A 19,137-nucleotide genomic window follows, 5' to 3' on the forward strand; every position below is an offset into this window, starting at 1 on the left:
ATGAAATAGCACATACATGCGTTTAGTGGCTGCACGTTATGTGCAATATTGAAAGATTAGGAAACAATCTCAAGGTCTACCCATGAAAGAATGGTGAGACAGATTTGGGGTACTGCACTACTGGACCCCTCTGCACCCACAAGGCACGTGTGGGAAGAGCTCTGGATGCCGACGAGCACGTGAGCGACAGGGAACGGGGCTCCGCGTGGTGCACGTGTCTGTGTTCCAGACAGAAAGATCATAGTTGTACTGCACACGCATGAGACATCTCAGAGACAGAGGAGCAGTGCCGCCTGAGAGGAGGCACCCATGACTACATGCCTCCCTATAGGTGGGGGTTTGAACTTCGAGAACGTACCATATTCAAAAAATGATTTAAAAAAATAAAGAGAGCAAACAGTGACATGATGCCGGTGAGCAGGACAAGGTTGGAATTCACCCGCTCCCACCCCCCAACGTCAGTGCTGGGGGCTTCTCCATGAAGACTGGTTCCAGCACCAAGACGTCTGGAGAAAAATGGTTTTTGTGACTTTGTCTAAATGCAAAGTGTTTGACAATTTAGTGCAGAAGATTAAGCGTGCAACGTTGTGTATGTGTGTGTGTACCCAGTGTCAGCGATTCACGCCAAAGCTCAGAGCTTTCCCTGTGGAGGGGGTCACGTGGCTCACCAGGTGTGTGACCTCAGGACAAATCCCTGCCCCTTCTGGCCTTCCCATGCTCCTCCAAATGGAGAACAGGGCCGATGGCGGGATTCAGTGAGGAACAGTGTATGGGAGCAGGCAGAGTGCAGGCTCCCGGGCCTTCGTTACCAGAACACGGCAGGCACGGGGAGGTGGGGGGGTGCGGGCCAGGGGGCGCCAGGAGGAGTGGGGTCTCCTTTCGGCCCCAGTGTGGCCAGCGCCATCTCTGGGGTCTTGCCATACCTGCACTCCCTGCCTGGGTTCACATCCTGACACCGAGCACCCTACCTTTCCTGAACTGGTGGTAGGCGGTGACCGCCATTCCTCCGGTCACATTGCGGATCGCCACTTGAACCCCAGAGCTGTCCCCGAAATCCATCACCAGACACAGAGCTGCTTGGGAAGCCACCTGGACCTGGAAGCCCAGACTCGGAGGCGCCTGAGCATCCGCGTCTGGGAAGCCATGGACGGCGGGATCCACTGTGTCAGCAGGAACTTGCACGGAGATGGCTCCAGGGTGACACTGAGCGAGGAGACAGAGCTGCTTGGGACAAGGCCAGGATGCTGAGCCATTGTGGCCGAGGGAGCTGTGGGGAGAGAGGAGGGACAGCTTCAGAGAACACAACAGTCCTACCGGGAAGGACGGAGACCGGAGGGGAGCAAGCTTTGTGGAACCTGATGGCAGGGCTTACTTTCCCTGGCTCCCAAAGTGGGGTCCCGGGCCCAGTGGTGCCAGCATCAGCGGGCACTGGTGAGAAATGCAAGGTACGTGGAGTCAGAAGCCCCGCGTGGGCCCGCAAGCCCGAGGGGACGCTGAGGGCACCTACAATCTGAGAGCCCCTGCTCCGGCTACAACAATCCCAGCCATGATGCAAATGCTCTCCCTCATCGCTGAAGTAAGGGCCCTACAAGGTATGCTCCCTGAAAGTCACTACCTGATAGTTCTGTGAAAACGCCCAACGTGGGCTGGGCACCAGCCTTTCCACCGGCGGCCCTTCCTGCTGCGAGTGCCCTGCCTGTCTACTAGGAACACGCAATCATTCACAGCTCCAGTCTGGATGGGCGTGGGCCCGATCCAAAACACAAAGCCCACCCAGTAACATGGGCTCTTGTGGGGAAAACAGTGGCCAGCTGTGTGGTCCAGGGCGCTGGGGCTGAACTGGCCACAAATGCAACCACCACTAGGTGAACAGGGAGACAGTGAAGTTGCCAGCTCACAGGGCGTGCCTCCAGAATTGGGGTCTAGGGAGGACGCTGGCCTCCCCGCCACCCTCACCCTACCTTCCTGGTAAGGTGGGAAAAGCTGCGGTTGGAGTGTGGGTCTGAACGGACGCAGCCACCCAGATGGGGGCCCCCATCGTAACGGTGGCCGCTGTGACCTCGGTCCCTGGAAGCTGCACCGGGGCCACGTCCTCTGCAGAGCGCTGCCGTCCCGGGGGGCAGGAGGGGATCTGCGTGCTCACGCTGCGGGAGCCCACTGCGGGACAGGTGCACTGGAATTTAAGAGGTGAATGAGTAAGGAGTTGTGACGGGGTCTAGGCTGCCGTCAGTCAGCCTGGTCTCTGCACGGTCAGGAAGCTGGAGAATAAAGGGTCCCCGTGAGGCTGCGGGCTCCCTCATCCAGGTGGGTCAGCTCAGGGTGGCCCCGTGCATTGCAGACGGGCTGCAGGAGAGGGTTCGCACCCGCCAGCACCGTGACCAAGGGCACACTGGCGGCAACCACCGGGAGCCTGGGGAGCCATCGTTGTCCCGAGTTCACGCTGCTCCTGGCAAAGTGACCACAAATGAGCTCCTTTATAGGGGTCAGCTACAAATCACAGGGGACGGCTGAGCGGGGATGCTCCTGCAGACATCAAAAATGCGGTGCGCATTTCCTGCTAGTGAGGATCCAATTCATATTACACTTTCAAACCGGCTGAGCAGCGTCCAAAGGACTAGGAGCTGGAAATACGGCTCACCCCCAAGCCCCAGGGCCGCCTGACCCACCGGCAGCTTACTGGAGATGTTCCCCCACGTCAGGCAGACACACCCACCTGGAGAAGACCACAGAAGTCACCACTGGCTTTCCCAGCCGCACACATCTGTCGGCCACAGGGGCCACTGCTGCCCCAGAAGTTCGCCATTGTCACGGAAGGTCCCCGGGAGTTTCTAGATACGAAAGGGAAAAGGCAGAGACAGGAAGGCTGGCTGTGCTTTGCTCACTCATGTGGCCATGAGACCACGGGAGGGCTCTCTGTGACCCACACCTGCTCATCGGTGGCCGGGGTGACACCGGGGTGTCTGCAGGTAGAAGCTGAACGCACAAAGGCTGCGCTAGTGTTCTGGAAAGGAGTGTCACTGAGGAGAAGCATATTTAAAGCCATTTACTAACATCTGTCCCCAGCTGGGACCCTGCCTCAGATGGCTCACCCGAAGGGCAGTCACTGTCCTAACGTGCTCTGCCATCCAGGGGTGGCTGCCTGGGCTCGGGTCACAGGGAGCTGTCCCGTGAGGCAGAGCCAGGCCTCTGCAGGATTCACCTGTGACTCAGGGCTGCTCCCGTGCATGGCGGCAGCTCACCGAGTCTGGTGCCCTCCAAGGTTCTGGGAATGGGATGCAAGGGGCATGACCACAGCCAGCAAGGACGAGGACCTCTTAGAGGGTCTCCTTCGTGTCCCATGTTACAGGACCCCGTTTACCTCGACCCGTGGGCCCTACAGGAGGGATGTGCTGAGGCTGGTCAGGGCCAGGGCACTCAGACACGGACGCCACCCCCCCTCCTCTGCTACAGGGCTGTGTCCTTGTCCTGGGGCCGGTGAAGCTGAACATCTCCGGCCCAGGCTGTCCTAACGCTGGGCAGGAAGTATCTGGGCTCTGGGCGCCCAGCTTCCAGCCATGGTAATGGGGAAGGGGCACAGACTTCAGATCACAGCACAGCCGCCACAGGTCCTGGGAGCCCTCCCTGTGCACACCAGGGTCACCCGTTCTCTCCACCCAGGGCCTCTGCAGCCAGTCAAGCCAGCTGTCCTCCCGCGACACAGTTCCTAGTCCGCTTGTCCTGGCTGCTGGCTTCCTACCCATTCCCATACCCTGTTAGCTGTTAATGCGCCAATGTTCCTTAAAACCCCGCAGGTCTCCGCTGAGCTCGCACAGCCTCCAGTAGACAGAGAGGGAGTGCCTCCCCAGAGTGCTGCTCTGCTCAGACCTGTTTCCAGAGTTTTCTGGGAGGAAGGCCCCCTCCCCCATGCGTGCGCGGCTGAGACTAGCTGCCCAGCACCCGCTTCGTGCAGCGGAGGGCCAAGGATGCCCGCGGCCTGCTGAGAGCCTGGTGGCGCATGAGAGCATGAATTCCAACCGGGGGTTTCTCTCTAGCAGAACACATTTACTTACACACTGGTTAAGTTCCAAAATTGCTTCGCAACAATCAACCCCGAAGTTCCTCACTGGAGGAAGAGTGAGTCTTCAGCTAGGGCCCCAGACGACGCATCAGTCCACCCAGTGACTTGTACCGGCAAGGGGACAGCCAGCCGAAAGGGCCGGAGCTACCACACCTGCAAGGCAGATGCCCGGACGGCCCCTCCCAGGGGAGGAAGGCTCTGGTCGGCACGGAGGACTCCAGACACCACCGCCCTGGGCCACGCGCCCAGGGGCACGGCTCACAGACCACCTGGCAGGCCCCACTCGCCCCAGGACTGCAGCCAGCAGTGACAGGGGCTGGCGGAGCCGGACAAGGACCGGTGTGGGGAGCAGGGGCCCTCGTCAGTGTTATTTTTCTGGCTTTTCCCACAGTGGCTGACCTGCCGTGTCCCCATAGTCACCAGTTGGACCAGGCCTGGGTCCCCTGCCGTGTGTGTGCTCTGTGAGGGTGGGCCTCCACCCGCCCCCTCCAATCTGCTCTCTGCAGTGTTAGGGCAGCGGCTAAGGCCCGGCGGGGCGACGCAGGGACACAGAAGGCCATGTGCATCCGCTCTGTGCGTGACAAGTCAGAGTCACACATAAACCTGGCCTCCCTGCGGAAGCCTGCGGGCCCGCAGCTGCAGAGCTGAAACCTCTCGCACGCCCACACCTCCTCCCCGGCCCGCCCTCCCTGGCCTCCCCCGCTCCGGTAGCAGTGGGGTAGGCTGCCGGGTCCCCGCCCTGCTGGGGGCTTATACTCGCACCCAAGGGACACCAGCCACTCCTGAGAGAGGCTTCAAGGGCCATCAAGAGGTGCTACTGTTGATGTGCATCCAGCTCGCGTTCAGCCAGATCCCGGAAGGAAGAGGCCATGGGTGCAGGGCCTCGTCTGGGCACAGAGGACACAGAAAGGAGCCTTTGTCACCAGGCAAAGCCCCCAGCGGAATAGAGCGGCTTGTCCCAGCAGCACTGCTCTCAGGGGCGGCTAGTACCTGTCCCTACAATTTACCCACTTTCCCCAAACGGGCCACGTGCCCCGCTTTGCTGGGATGACTCCTTTCCCTGGTTCCACCTAATGGACCTCCAGCTCACTCCTCAAGCTCAGTCCCCAGCCCCAGGCCTTCCCGACCCCGTGGACACAGCCGACACCCCCCGTGCATCTCCGTCGGGTCCGGAGGGTCCCACATTGCCCTATTTGCTGTTTGGGTTACGCTTCCCTCCTGCACTGGATTTAGGGTCCCCCAGTGGAGGACAAGATCTTATTAGTCTCCGCTCTAACCCAAACCCTGCCTCTAGGGTGGGCCTCAACAGTGATGGCGTTTGGTGGAGAAGGAGGAATGGTGCAAATAAATGGAGAGCAGGTGCACTGAGGTCCAGGGGGAGACCTGGGGGACACGGCTGTTACAGCAGCCTGGCGGGTAGGCCACCCGGGGCAGCGGGCGGGGGGGCTGGCAGCAGCGAACATGGTGGAAATGTGCTAATCACCAGGAAGGACAAAGAAATGTCTGTATCCGGGCACCCGATGTTTCCTTTAGGAAAGATCACGTCTGTTTTCTGCATGCGTCAATGTTTAATTTTCGTTAGGGTGAGTGAAACCATAGATTTCAGGACTACCGTGAGGTAGAATCCAAGAGCAGGCCACGTGTTTTTAGAAGTATGCTTACTTCCAATTTTTGATGGCCCAGTGCTACTTTCTTACTGTGGCAAAAAAAATAATCACATAAAATCGACTGTCCTTCTCATTCTGAAATGTGCACTTCATCAGTGCTTGGTACCTTCCTGGTGTTGTGAAACATACCCCAAGGATTCTTCATCCTAAACATCCTGCGGACCCTCCAGCCTGCACCCACTGAGCACCGGGTCCTCGGTCCCCGCCCTCCACCCTGGCACCCACGACCCATCCTCCGTCTCTAGGGACTTGGCTGCTCCAGGGCCTCATGCACATGGAATCCTGCAATACCCATCCTTCCGTGGCTGGCTTGTTCCGCTTAGCGCCCCGGGCTCAGGCTCCCTCTGATGCCACTGTTTTCAAGTTTACCCGTGTCACACCCGCAAGAAGACTAGTCACCCATTCTTCCACCAAGGTCGGTGTTCTGTGCACTCTGCAACCCCCCGCACCCCAGACGGCGCTCCAGGGCTCACCCTGGCCTGGGCAGGTCCTTGCACGCCCGCGTGCCTGTGCAGAGCAGATCCCCACTAGGGCTCGCAGACATACCTGTCGGCACGGTCACCCCAATCCGAAGCAGCCCACGTCCTCTTGCTGACAACACTTAGCACTGCTCTGCTGGTTGTTTTCAAAACGTTCTGGGAGGGGGACAAAGAGTAGTAACTTGAGAGCTGCTTATAAGAACCCAGTGAATTTGGGAAAGTAACACTATTTCACTCAAGGACAGCAGCCGGACCTGCTGGGCTGGAGCGAACAGGCAGAGAACAAAGCAGGCTAGCCCTCCGTCCTCCCAGAGCCCATGGTCTCGGGGTCATGGGGAGCCAGCTGGAGAGCAGGAGAGCTGTGGACACCAGGAGGGTAGGGGTTCCCGGGGGAGGCGAGGACGTCCGATGGGGTCTTCAAACCTGGGACTCGGCATGTCCTTCTGAACGAGACAGGGGTGTGGGCACCCGAGTGGCATAATCTGACCCATGGCCTGGCCGCCATATTGAAAAAGGATGTGGGAGACAAGAACCTCAAGGGAAATATTCTGAATTGGCTCTCAATTCAGACACTGCATCGGCCCAGAGACCCGAGCGGCTGTTTCCAGGGCTGATATGGGTAAGGCAGCACCACTGGGTACCCCTGACGGAATCCTTACAAGAGGCAGGGCGCTGTAGGACATTTGTGTCAAACTAACCAGCACAGATCTCCTTGATTTACGGTGGGGCTGCATCCAGATGAACCCATCGTAAGTTAAAAATACTGTTAAGTGGAAAATGCATTTGACACACCCAACCTCCTGAACATCAGAGCTTAGCCTGGCCCGCCTTCAATGTGCTCAGAACACTTCATGAGCCTACATTGGGCAAAGTCCTAGAATACAAAGCTTATTTTATAATAAGGGGTTGACTCCTGTAACTGACTGAATGCTGTACTGAAGGCGAGGAACAGAGCGGCTCTGTGGGAGCAGAGGGTTGTCAGGGCATTGGTTGTTGACCCTTGGGACCGGGCACCTGCTGGGGAGCCACCCAGCATCCCAGAGAGGATGTACCGCACGTCGCCCGCCCGGGAAGAGATCCCATTCAAAATTCCAAGTATGGTTTCTACTGTTTTCATAACATCATAAGGTCGAAAAATCCTAAGATGAGCCATCATTAAGTCCAGGACCGTCTGTATAACGAGAGTGGCTGGCTACTCCTAACCACGCTGGACAAAGCAGGGAGAGAAAGAGTAAGCTCAGAGATTCGAACTCCCAGCTCGAGCTGCGTATGGATCTATGTTGGCCCCCAAGAAATCCCTACCTCCTGTAGCCACTGGGCTGACTCCTAAAAATCGCCCCAGAGCCTCATCCCTGGGGCTCATTCACCAGAGACAATGCCAGCCGCACCAGAATTTGGAAAAGGCACAACCCTCCCCACCCAGCCTCTCTGGGGCCGTGACCCTGCCAACACCCTGCCTTCGGCCCCAGAAAACTGATGAGACAGAACACATTTCTGTTGCGGGAAGCCACCCAGTTTGTGGAGATTTGTCCCGGCGGCCCTGGGAAGCCCGTGCAGAAGACTGGCTCCGATGAGGGTGGCCACACCAGGGTGGTGGTCTAGCAGGTGGGGAGGAGGGCCTGGGCTGGGAAACCGGAGGAGCAGAAGCAAGGGCGGGCGGGACGGGCTGCTGGGGCGGAAGCAGGACAGAGCAGGAGGAAGAGCGGAGGGACGAGGCCAAGGGCTTGGGAGGGTGCAGGCGGGGCGCCCGGAGGGCACCAGGCTGTGATGCTGTCACTGGCCTCCCCATGCCCCACAGGAGCGGCTTCCCGAGACAAAAATCCACAATTCCTGAGCCAAACAGCGGGGAGGAGCCAGGGGAGCGGGGAGGGGCCGCTAGAGCTTTCGGGGCTTGCCACCTCGTGTCCCACACTCTCAGAGCCCCCAGCCCCCCGAGCAGTGCCCCACCATCCTTGGTCTGAGGGCCCAAGCTTCAACTAGAGCTTGACATGATTTTTAGCACAAGTGGTTTTAGCCAATAACCGGGGACCCATCCCACGGAACTGTCCACACGCGCTCTCTACCTGCTGAGTGCGGGCCAGATGCTCTGCTCCCCAGAGGGGAAAAACCTCCAGCTGTTGAGAAGGTGGAATTTGGGGAGGGGGGAGCGTGCAGTGCATATGCTGAGACTCAGGCTTTCTACTGGGGAAAACCACCACAGGACAGCTCTCCAGGGAAGGGCCCAGGTTGTTCAAGAGTTCCCAAGGAGGACCTCAGAAAAACGTATCTAGGGAGATACAAAGGTGTAAAAGAATCCTTACGAGGTTCGATGCTGCATTTATACCCATTTTCTATTTACAGCACCCATCAAATTATGCCCGCAGAGCACAAAATAAATCAGCAAGTGCAACTTTAAACACTGTTTGCCTCTGAAAGGCTTGAGATCTCTAGGAACCTTCTGGTGGTCCGCAGGGTGGCATCCCACCACAGTTCACACGAGAAGGCCCAACTGTGCACCTCTCCCCAAAGTGTACGCCTCAGCAGTAACTTACATGCTGTGTTCTCCCCGGGACAGGAAGGGTGTTCTGAGCAGGAATAGAGCTGTGTTGAAACAGTTGTGCTAATGGTAAACTTGACAAATTGAAGGAACAACAGATAACCAGGTGGGGATGCCTCTGGGCTGGTAGGGCTGGCAGGCAAGGTGGTACCCCACTGAGAAGGCCAATGGGCCACCCTCCGCCCACGACCCCGAGGACCCCCCCACACCTGAGTCACAGGCCCCCTGAGGCTGTGGGAGGCAGGACTGACTATCAGACAAATGTTACTAAAAGCCCCAAATATTTTATTTGGCATTAATGAAAACATAATTCCAATCAGGCGGCCCCAAGCTTTAACGGGAAGCAGTTTTTAGAAGAACAAGACGTCCTGAGAACAGAAAGTGCTAAGCTAGCCCTTACTGTTCTGTGCTGAAGACAAGGAGACGGGGTGTATGCCTTCCCCTCCTGAAAAGCCCAGGATTTGCCAGGAGTCAGGATGGGGTGAGGGCCCGGCTCATCCGCCCAGTGCCCCAGTGCGTCCAGTCCTGTCATTCTAAGCTCAAGATGTATTTACCAAAAATCATGCCCGATCTGCCACGTGAACTACAGAAGTGGGTTTTATAACCTTAACTGCCCATAACATGCACTTGGGGTAAGAAACTGTATTGACTCATTTGTGTTTGTTCCAGAAAATCAAATACGCTCATCAACTTTTTATGTAACATTTAACCTACAAACTATGATCTTTTACGGTTCCCAGACCCAATTCCAGAGTGGGGGGTGGGGTCCCCCCACACCACCAAGCGATTCTCAGATACCAGTAAGAATTCAACTCACTTCTGGCACCTTCTGCCCGAGACAGCGTCAGACCCCACAGGTGATGGGCTCGGTCCCCGACGCTGCCCCCGACACATTCAGGCGCCAGCCAGGAGGCCCAGGCTGTCATCTCTGCTTTACCTGCTTACAGATGGCAGGTTCCAACACCCTCCTCCTTAGGTTCTTTTCATTCGCTAGAGCAGCTCACAGAACTCAGGGAAACCACTGGTCGTGTTTACCAGTAAAGGATACAATAAAGGATGCGAATCTACAGCCAGATGGAAAAGGAAGGGGGGGCATGGGGCTCCCAGGCCCCGGGAGGGCCTACTGTCCCCAGTCTCCACGTGCTCACCAACCCGGAAGCTCTGTGATCCCGTCCTCAGGGGTTTTTAGGGAGCCAGAGGTAGGAGCTGGGGGTGGGACTGGGAGTTTCAACCCAGGATTCACAGGGCTGGTTCCCCTGGCAACCAGCCCTCCCAGCCCTGGGGAGGGGCCTAAAGTCTGCATTAACATAACACAAAACACCCTCTGGCCCTTTGCTACCCAGGAGTCCAAGGGTCTGGGGAGTAGGGAGCCCGAAGCCATGGACAAAGACCACATCCATATGAGAAATATAGTTTGGTCCTCTGGATGACCAAATCTGTATTTCTTCTAAATCCCGATATGGCACGTGACTGTTACCTAATTGGGGTGTAATCGACCCCACCAAGAGGAGACACCCGACATAACCTCCTGAAGTTAGAAAGACCTATCCGTTCTTCCCAGGGAGCAGAAGCATTTTACAAGCTGATACAGAGTCTCAAGTTTGCATGAGGCGATGCTAAAAAACGCCTCATCATCAAACCCGCCCAGGGCCCTGGTATGCAGCTCCCTGTGGTCATCACTTGAGGCTGGGGCTCCAGGGAGCAGGGCCCTGAGGGCTCGTGCGGGCGTGGGTGAGCTCAGGCTCAAAGAGAACCGCCGCGGAAACCCCAAAGGCACAGGCAGGTGAAAACCCCCCTTTGAACTTTCCCAAAGTGGCAGGTAAGCCTGGAAGAGTTCCCAACAGGAACGGGGTGGACTGAGATACGGTTAATTTTCAGACACAAATGCCCTTAGAGGTACTGTGTGCACGACTGCGGGCCCCATGACCAGTACTGGGGAACCCTGTGGGCAATACTGAGGACACCCATGATGAGTACTGGGGACCCCCCAATGGGAAATACTGGAGATCCTCATGACAAGTACTGGGAACCCCCACCAGGAGCACTGCGGGCCCCATGTGAGGAGCATTGGGGGCCCCCACTAGGAGCACTGGAAGCTGAGCTGCAGGATAATCTCTGCCAGGGGTGCAGAGGTTCCGAGAGCATCTGCAGAACTGGCCCCTTCACATCAGGACAAGAAACGCACGATCCGGGCCGACTGCGCCATCCACTCACAGTCTGAGCTTGTCCTTAGCAGAAGAGGGTCACGCACGCATGGGCAGCTCTGTCCTGGGCCACCGCGCACTGTTCACCCACCACAGCGTGCTCAGACACTGCCTCACACCCGGGAGACCGCCTGTGCCGCCCTCCACCGCCCCACCTCCGGCAGCCGTTCCAATGGCCAGGCACAGATGCATTTGCTCCTACATCCAGCTAGTCCAGCCTTAGTAAGGGGACACACATGCGGTTTCTGGAAGCAAAGCCCGAGGTCCCCACGTACGGAGGTGGCTGGCTCTCAGGAATACCTCGTCCCAGGACACCAGCGGGGGTGGATGCTCCAGTCCTGCGTCTTCTTTCCCACGTGTCAGTGGACCCGGAGGACGGCTCACCTTCTCAGTGCTCCTAAAAGGTGCGGGATTAGCGCAGACCTCTAGAGAAAAAGGAAAAACCAGGTCTTAAGACCGCAATGTGCAGGCAGGAGAGGGCGCATCCTGCATGCCGTGAGCAGAAGTCACACTCGGGTTAATGCCACCTGCCTTCCCGTGGGTCATGGAGTCGGGTGCCTGTGGGATCTGCCTCTGAGTGGGGGCCGTGTCCAAGTGTGGTGCCTCTTCTGTTTCTAACTCACTAATACAGTGTCTCGGAGGTAAGCCAACGTCAGGCAAGGTCAGAGAGCTCCCACGCCAGAGCCCACGCTCACGACCGCACCCAGAGGGCTGTCCCTCTCTCCTCCAGGGCTCAAGGCTTCCAAATCAGGGAAATGGTCACAAAACAGAGGGAACCACAGGCCCAAAGACCAGGCGGGGATTTGCTGGGCCAACATGAAGACCAGTAAGACGCCCCAAAGTTTAAGAGCCAGGATGCTCCCACGGGAGGGCTCTGGATGTGCACTGCCCAGCTCCTGGGTCCATCCAGGCCAGGATCCACCTGCCGGGAGCACATGGAGCGTTAGAAAGAAGGTCACAGGCCACAAATGGAACCACTCAGGCCAAGTCAGCAAACCAGGGCTTCATATGTAACCTAACTGCGCCTCTAGCCTCCCCCAAAAGCCATCTTAACAGTCAGTCAGGAATTTCCGGGTCAGCATCAGTGGTGGCACGTGGCCCCCTCCACTCCCCAAAGGAAGATGAGGTAATCCACCTAACAAGACCCCCCTGCCCTTCCCCTAAGGGAAGGTCACCTTGCCTGGAACAATCCTCGCTTGTCTTTTGCTAATAATTTCCTTGTCACACCATCCTTCCTATAAAAATCTCCCATTTTGCACTATTCCTGAGAGCATATCTTCTCTTGCTAGATGGGATGTTGCCAGAGTCATGAATTGCCTAACAAAGCCGATTAGATCTTCCCACTTACTCGGAGAAACTTCTTTTTTAAGCCATCTCTACGCCCAACACAGGGCTCGAACTCGTGACCCCCGAGATCAAGAGTCACACGCTCCACCGACGGAGCCAGCCGGGCACCCTGGAATTTTGATTTTTAACCCAAGAATTGCACACGGCTTAAAACCACTGAAGCTGATGCCAGGTTCAAGGGTGTTCGCGAGACCATTTTTCTCTAGTCCTGCAGATGCTTGGAAACGTCCACAATCAAAAGCTAAAGGAAGTATTTCTACGGAGCCCTGGCCCATCGCAGAGCCTGGGACCCTTTATCTGGAGACACGCAGCCCCCAGAGCAGGTCCCCAGAGCAGGACCGGGATGTCAGGTGGAAAGGAGGGGGTGCTCTGGGTTGGCTTCCCTCTGGGCTCCTCCAACACCCAGCCCCAGGCTTCCATCAGCCGCATCACCACTGGAAGCAAGAAGCCAAGCCGTGGGTGCCGACACCTTGCCACCAGAGCCGCCCCCAGCACCGCCCGGGCAGTGACACCCCCCCCCCCAGCGCCGTTCCCAGCACCGCCCGGGCAGTGACACCCCCCCCAGCGCCGTTCCCAGCACCGCCCGGGCAGTAACACTGGCCTTCAACCTCCCCGGCCTTCCAGGGTGACATCCAGTCCAATTTAAATATTTTGAGTCAACACCACTATTACTATCAAGACTCCAGTGGATTCGTACCTCAGGCTAATAAAGGCGACCCAAATTAACCTATAGCCATATTCCTGAGGCTTCTTTAAAAATTCGCTGAGTGAGGGGTGCCTGGGTGGCTCAGTCGTTAAGCATCTGCCTTCGGCTCAGGTCATGATCCCAGGGTCCTGGGATCAAGTCCCACATCGGGCTCCCTGCTCCGCGGGGGAGTCTGCCTCTCCCTCTGCCCCTTCCCCTCCCCCCGCCCCCGCTCATGCTCTCTCTCTCTCACAAAAATAAATAAAATCTTAAAAAATAAAAATTAAATAGAAAATATAGTAAAACGGCCTCCCTCCCTCCCTCCAGCTTCAGCACTGAGGAGCAGAAAGCAGAGCAGGTCAGGCCCACGCGCCCCCCCCCCCCCCCGCCACACTCCCCTGTTCCCAGGCCACCTTCCTCCCCCTCTGCATAACCTGACCCACCACGGGACAGAAGGGCCTGGGCCAGCGGGGATGAGACTATGCACCACGTGATAGTCACAAAGCAACGCGCCAGTGTACCCCTCCCGTGTGATCCCCACCACGGACCAGGGAGGGGGAGTGTAGGTACGTTTTAAGGTGAGATCAGGGGAGGCTGTGGAAGACAGACAGCTCTGCTCAGCCGCACTGCCTTTAAACGTGATGCCTCCAGAGCCAACAATTCACTGCAGTCTCCCCCGTTCCCAGAGGGGACGCCTGCAGAGCTTAGGACATGGCTCCAGTGGCCCCGTGTCCAGCGGTGCACAGCGGTGCGCGTTCCTCTGGGCTCCCTGGGCCCACAGACCTCTGCTGGGAAGCCCAGTGGTGGGGGGGGGTGGCCACTGGCCATTATTCCCCTACATGCTGTGGCCTCTCAGGGCCAGGGGCACCCGCGTCTGCGTCCACAGGGCTGCTGGCCTTCCAGAAAGATCCATGTGCAGCAAATCAAATAGCCCTGAACTGAGGTGCGGGGACTGGGGTCTTGACCAGCCATGGCGTGCCATTCGGGGATGCCACCCAGGCCCGACCCCCACAAGGGCTACATGCATCTGCACTGCAGGTGTGAATCCTGATCCCCGAGGCTGGGGCTTGCCTCCCCATGAGAACACATGCAGACTCTGCAGCCAGCGGTTTCTTACCTCTCTGTGCGCCTGCGAAGCGGGGAGGGTATGCACTTTAATTTAAGCAAGGACTTCTGCAAAGGGAAGACTATTTTTACGAAACCAGCTCCTTGATGCAATGACCAGGTAGCTGCCAGCAGAGGGCAGAGGAGGACCCTCTATGGAGACGGGTGGGGTGAGCGGAGGGTGGGGGGGAACCCGGGAGTTCTGACAAATGGGGATGGTCCCGGGCGGAGGGCCTCCGTTCAGCTGCTGAGTGAGTCATCCCAAGGATCTCCTTACCACCCCTGACCACACCTATCTCCCACACGCCAGGGAACTGAGAAAAGGAAAGAGCAGAAAAGAGACCGTTTGGAATGGCACACATCCTACGGCAAAACTGGAGGGATTTCTGTGAGGACCAGGGGCAGATCAGACAGGGAAGGCCCCAGGGGACCTCTACCCACGGCAGGCTCCTGCCTCCCAGGCCCGCCCCCCACGCAGATGGAATCAGTTAGTGGCTTTCTTTACGAAACCGCCATCAAAGTTCCTCACTAGGAGCCACGGAGACTCCACCAGCACCAAGAATGAGAGCTTCCTCTCCAGGGCTGGGCGGGGCGGCTGAGCCCAGGACCCCACGGGTCTGACTCTGACTGCACCACCCCACCTGCCTGGCCTTTCTCCGGGGGCGGGGGCGAGGGCAGGAGAGGCACAGGGACTCAGAGAACGTGGTATGGGGGACACTTCTGTTGATCAGCTCTATCAAGGAAAACCTACACACGCCCAAAGCTGTAAGACGCCCGTGTGAACAGACGCACCGGGGGGAGAGCAGAGACCCCCCCGTGTGAACAGACGCACCAGGGGGGAGAGCAGAGACCCCCCCCGTGTGAACAGACGCACCGGGGGGGAGAGCAGAGACCCCCCCGTGTGAACAGACGCACCGGGGGGGAGAGCAGAGACCCCCCCGTCGTGTGAACAGACGCACGGGGGGGAGAGCAGAGACCCCCCCGTGTGAACAGACGCACCGGGGGGGGGAGAGCAGAGACCCCCCCCCCGTGTGAACAGACGCACCGGGGGGAGAGCAGAGACCCCCCCCCCGTGTGAACAGACGCACCAGGGGGGAGAGCAGAGACCCCCCCGTGTGAACAGATGCACCGGGGGGGAGAGCAGAGACCCCCCCCGTGTGAACAGACGCACCGGGGGGGAGAGCAGAGACCCCCCCCGCCGTGTGAACAGACGCACCGGGGGGGGGAGAGCAGAGACCCCCCCGTGTGAACAGACGCACCGGGGGGGAGAGCAGAGACACCCCTCTGAGTGAACAGACGCACGGCGGGGGGGGGGGGGGGGGGGGGGGGGGGGGGGGGGGGGGGGAGCAGAGGAATCTGCATCTGGCCAGGCCCTGGGGGGAAGCTGCCCAGAAGCGCTATCTATCTGCTTTGCCTTTTGTTCTTTTCCCGCGTTTGTTCCTTCAGTGGCTGGGCTAGGAGTCTGTGCCCCGGGAATGCCCCCTGCTACGGTCCTTCAACAGGATCAACCCCAGCACCACCTCCTGGGTAGGAGTCACACGTCACAGAGTCCTCAGAGGCCGTGGATGTCCGGTGCCTCTGGGTGGTTTCCGAGGGAGGGACTGTGCCCCTGAGCCCCGTGGCTGTAAGGGGACCGTGGGTCCTGTGAGGAAGAACTTGGGACCACGAGCAGTCAGAGTCACGCACACACGGCACAGTTTCACACAAACACTCACAGACACACACACACACTTGTAATCACACCCATGTGCACACTCACAAACAGGCCAGCACACACCCAGATACTTGCACACACACATGGATACACACCCATACACACAGCACACACTGTGATGGATACACAGAATCACACACACACACAGGCAAACACACATGGGCAAATACACAAACACGTTAAGCCTAACTCCGTGGAATATTTCTTTTGAAAGAAAAAGTCCTGAGTGCACCCTTTAAAATACAGTTTATCAAAGTCCCCGAGACCAGCGCCGCTCACCTCTCCAGATCACCCGAAAAGCCTTTCGGGGATCCCTGGGCCCTCGGGACCCAGGTCCTTCCCGGTGTCACTGGGTCCGGGCTCTGGCCACAGCAGTCAGCGGGCTGGCTTCCCCCTGCGTCCCCTAGAAGACAGTGGTGGGGGGGGAGCTAATGCTCATACCCAGACACCCGACCCACGTGGCGGAGCAGAAACCCTGCCAATAACATGCTCCCCATCCGAAAAGCTTGCTTCCCTAATACTTTCACAGAAAGCTTCTCTTATTAAGTGCAGGGGTCTCTGTGAGTCGGTCTGAACCGGGCCAGCGCTCCAGGGGAAGAGGGCGCCTGGCGGCAGAGTCAGAGAAACCCCAGCACTCAGGACGGACACCACGTCAGGGCGGAGGGCTGACGGGGGACCACGGCCTCTGGGCGCCGCCCTGTCCCTGCTCCCACCTGCGCCCCACCACTGCTCACCGTTCCCGGGGCTAGCCTCGGGATAAAAGTCTCTCTGTTTTGTCTATTTGTCAATTTCCTTAATTCTTTATGTCGACGGTCAAATTGAATAGGGATTTTACAGAAGTCCTATTTCGTGTTTTCCCTAGAAAACTAGACGACTTTTCTGTCTGCTCAGGAGTGTTTATGGGTGCACAAGGCCCTGGAGAAGACAGGGTGCCACATGGGGGCACGTTTGGTGGCAGAAGCTCGTTCCCAGGTGGGGAGGGTGGGAGGGTCCCGGGAGGAAGACTAAGGAGGTTGCCAGTTCCTGGGGCAGATTTCTCGCAGTCCTGTGATTTCTAGAGTGTTGCTGGGGCCCTACAATCAGGCAGGTGAGTATACAGGGCCTGGAGCCCCTGGTGGGTTCAGGGCCCGCACACCTGACCCCGGGCCTCCCCAGAGCCTCCAGCCCCCTCGGCTCTTCTCTGCAGGGAAACTGCACTTTCCAGCTTTACCACGAAAGGCTTTCAAATGAACTGTGCACACAGGAAGGATCCATGCAATCAAATACCCACCGAGTTGGCAAACAAAGCCCTTCTCCAAAGCTCTGCAGCTGTCACCTTCCCGGGGGGGATATGAAGGCTCACTTCCACCACCCCCCGAGCTGGCGTGAGCACCTGCAGGGGGGCAATGTGCTCCTGGGTGTTCCCTCGTGGGCGGGCCCTGGGGTCTGGGCTTGAGGCTCCCGATATGCTGGGACACAGTAAGGAGCCAATGACCCACGGAGAGAAGAAATGTCCCTGTGCCGCCCCCCACGCCGTAGCCGCCTGGGGCTGAGTTTCATTAAAATAAGTAAGATTTCATGTCTCCATCACGTTAGCCACGTTTCAAGGGTCAGTGTGGGACACAGAACATTCTGGGTGCCAGGAGCCCCTGTGGCCGGTGAGGGGCTGTGGGCCAGGCCGCCCCAGGAACGGGAAGCGTGAGGACGCAGGGGCGCCACGGAGGTGAGAGGGTGGCCCGCTCTGCAGCAGATGGGACAATGTCATAGGAGCTTTTAGGACAGATGCTCCGGATGGAATCAGTTAGTGGCTTTAAGAAACGGCCATCGAAGCTCCTCACGAGGAGCCACCACGACTCTGCCAGGAAGTCACCTACCTGTCCTGGAGACTTCTCCCCACAGCTTCCCTGCACCAGGACTGAACCCCTGGGAGAACCTTCCAGGAGGCAAAGTACCCAATACAGCCATCCAATCCCCTGTGGTTTTTGCTAAATTTCAATGAATAAAAGCCACCTATTTAGAATTTTTTTTAACCACCAATTCCGTATTTGGGATTTAATGCCCAGTGAACAAGGGCAGCATGGTCCACACACGGTCCACCTCAGTGCAGATCTGGGTTCTGCTGTGACCACAGACGGGACTCCCTCCCCCCTCCCTGCCCCTGGATGGAGCTTAAGCTGGGCTCGCACCTGGCACATTACTCCTACCCTCACGTGCGTTCTGCTCCCAGAGACCCCACACGCGGGCATGCACACATTCATTGTCCTCTTTAGATGCCCCAAGCCTCCCCCACCAGCACACACAGCCTCAGAGAGGGGTGAATTCGGTAATCGTGTTGCAGGAAAGGTGAGGGGAGCTGCTAAGATGTTGGTAGATGTGGACTTACCTTCCCTCGAGCTGACCCCAGGAAGGGGCTGCAGCAAGAAGAGCAGGGGCAGGACTCGCAGGAGCACCCTCCAGCCTGGACCCCCGCAGACCGCTCCCATGGGGCCTCCTGCTCGCACCCCAAACCGTGGCAGGCACCGACAATGGGCCTGTATCGGCTGGACGGCTCTCCTGTCCCAGCAGAAGAGGGCCTGGCCCTTAGCACCTTGCCCACCGGCCAACTGGCCAATCGGGAGCTTGCTAGGTCGGGGGGGGGGGGGGGGGGGGGGCTGGGTGTCACCCACCCACTCCCCGCCCCGCCCCCAGCTCCGCCCTCCCCCCATTGAGGCCTACGGGCACCCGCCCCTCAGAGGAGCACCCGCCCCTCAGAGGAGCCGACGGACCTGGTGTGAACGAGCCGAGCGGCGGAGAGTGTAGGTCCAGCCAGGGAGGCGCCGTATAAAGTGGGTGACGGTGACAGCGAGGGGGCGCCCTGCATTCCCGCAGAGGCCAGGAAAGGACGCCGGCAAAGTCCTCTTCCAGGTTCGAGGAACATCCGCCACTCCTGGCACTGGAAGAGCGACCGTCCTACACACTCACTCGCTGGATCAGTCCCTCTAGGATCTCCTCTTCTCCCCGCGGCTTCGAAAGAAAATTAAATGTCCCTAAGTCAGTATTTAAACGGATTTTTAAGGGATCATAAGTGATGCCTGGGGCGCTCTGGTCACCCGGGGGGTAGGGCTGCCATCCTGATGGCCTCACCTGGGCCCTAACTGTTCTCCCCCCTCCCCCTCCCCCTCCTGCCTGCCCTCCCCCCTCCTACCCCCTTCCTCCCACCTCTCCCCTCTCCTACTCCCCCTCTCCTGCCCACTCCCCCTCCCCCTCTCCACCTCCTCCCTCCCTTCTCTCCCCCTCTACCTCTTCTTCCCCCTTCCTTCTCGTCCCCCCTCCCTCCCCCTCTTCTCTCCCCCTCCCTCCCCCCTTCTCCCCCACACCCCCGTCCC

At 58.5% G+C, this 19,137-nt stretch overlaps 2 protein-coding genes across 2 annotated transcripts in view; both read right to left on the minus strand.

Annotated features, from left to right (window-relative positions):
* The window catches only part of PKD1L1 (polycystin 1 like 1, transient receptor potential channel interacting), a 100,003-nt gene extending 98,871 nt beyond the window's left edge, over positions 1 to 1,132 (minus strand). The window contains exon 1 of the mRNA XM_035723181.1: positions 969 to 1,132. Within this exon, the coding sequence (XP_035579074.1) occupies positions 969 to 1,059 (91 nt within the window). The 5' untranslated portion in view covers positions 1,060 to 1,132. The remainder of the gene's footprint in view (positions 1 to 968) is intronic.
* LOC118356155 (polycystic kidney disease protein 1-like 1) lies at positions 1,059 to 16,130 on the minus strand. Its single transcript, XM_035723390.1, has 7 exons — positions 16,073 to 16,130; positions 11,244 to 11,368; positions 6,271 to 6,359; positions 2,714 to 2,828; positions 1,962 to 2,173; positions 1,120 to 1,267; positions 1,059 to 1,073 (listed from the first exon to the last, which is right to left on the minus strand). The coding sequence occupies exons 4-7, from the start codon at positions 2,801 to 2,803 to the stop codon at positions 1,059 to 1,061; spliced, it is 465 nt and encodes a 154-aa protein (XP_035579283.1). The 5' UTR covers positions 2,804 to 2,828; positions 6,271 to 6,359; positions 11,244 to 11,368; positions 16,073 to 16,130.
* Positions 16,131 to 19,137: the final 3,007 nt, after the last annotated feature.

The sequence above is a fragment of the Zalophus californianus genome, chromosome 12 (genome assembly GCF_009762305.2).
Source record: "Zalophus californianus isolate mZalCal1 chromosome 12, mZalCal1.pri.v2, whole genome shotgun sequence".
Classification (NCBI taxonomy): Eukaryota; Metazoa; Chordata; class Mammalia; order Carnivora; family Otariidae; genus Zalophus; species Zalophus californianus.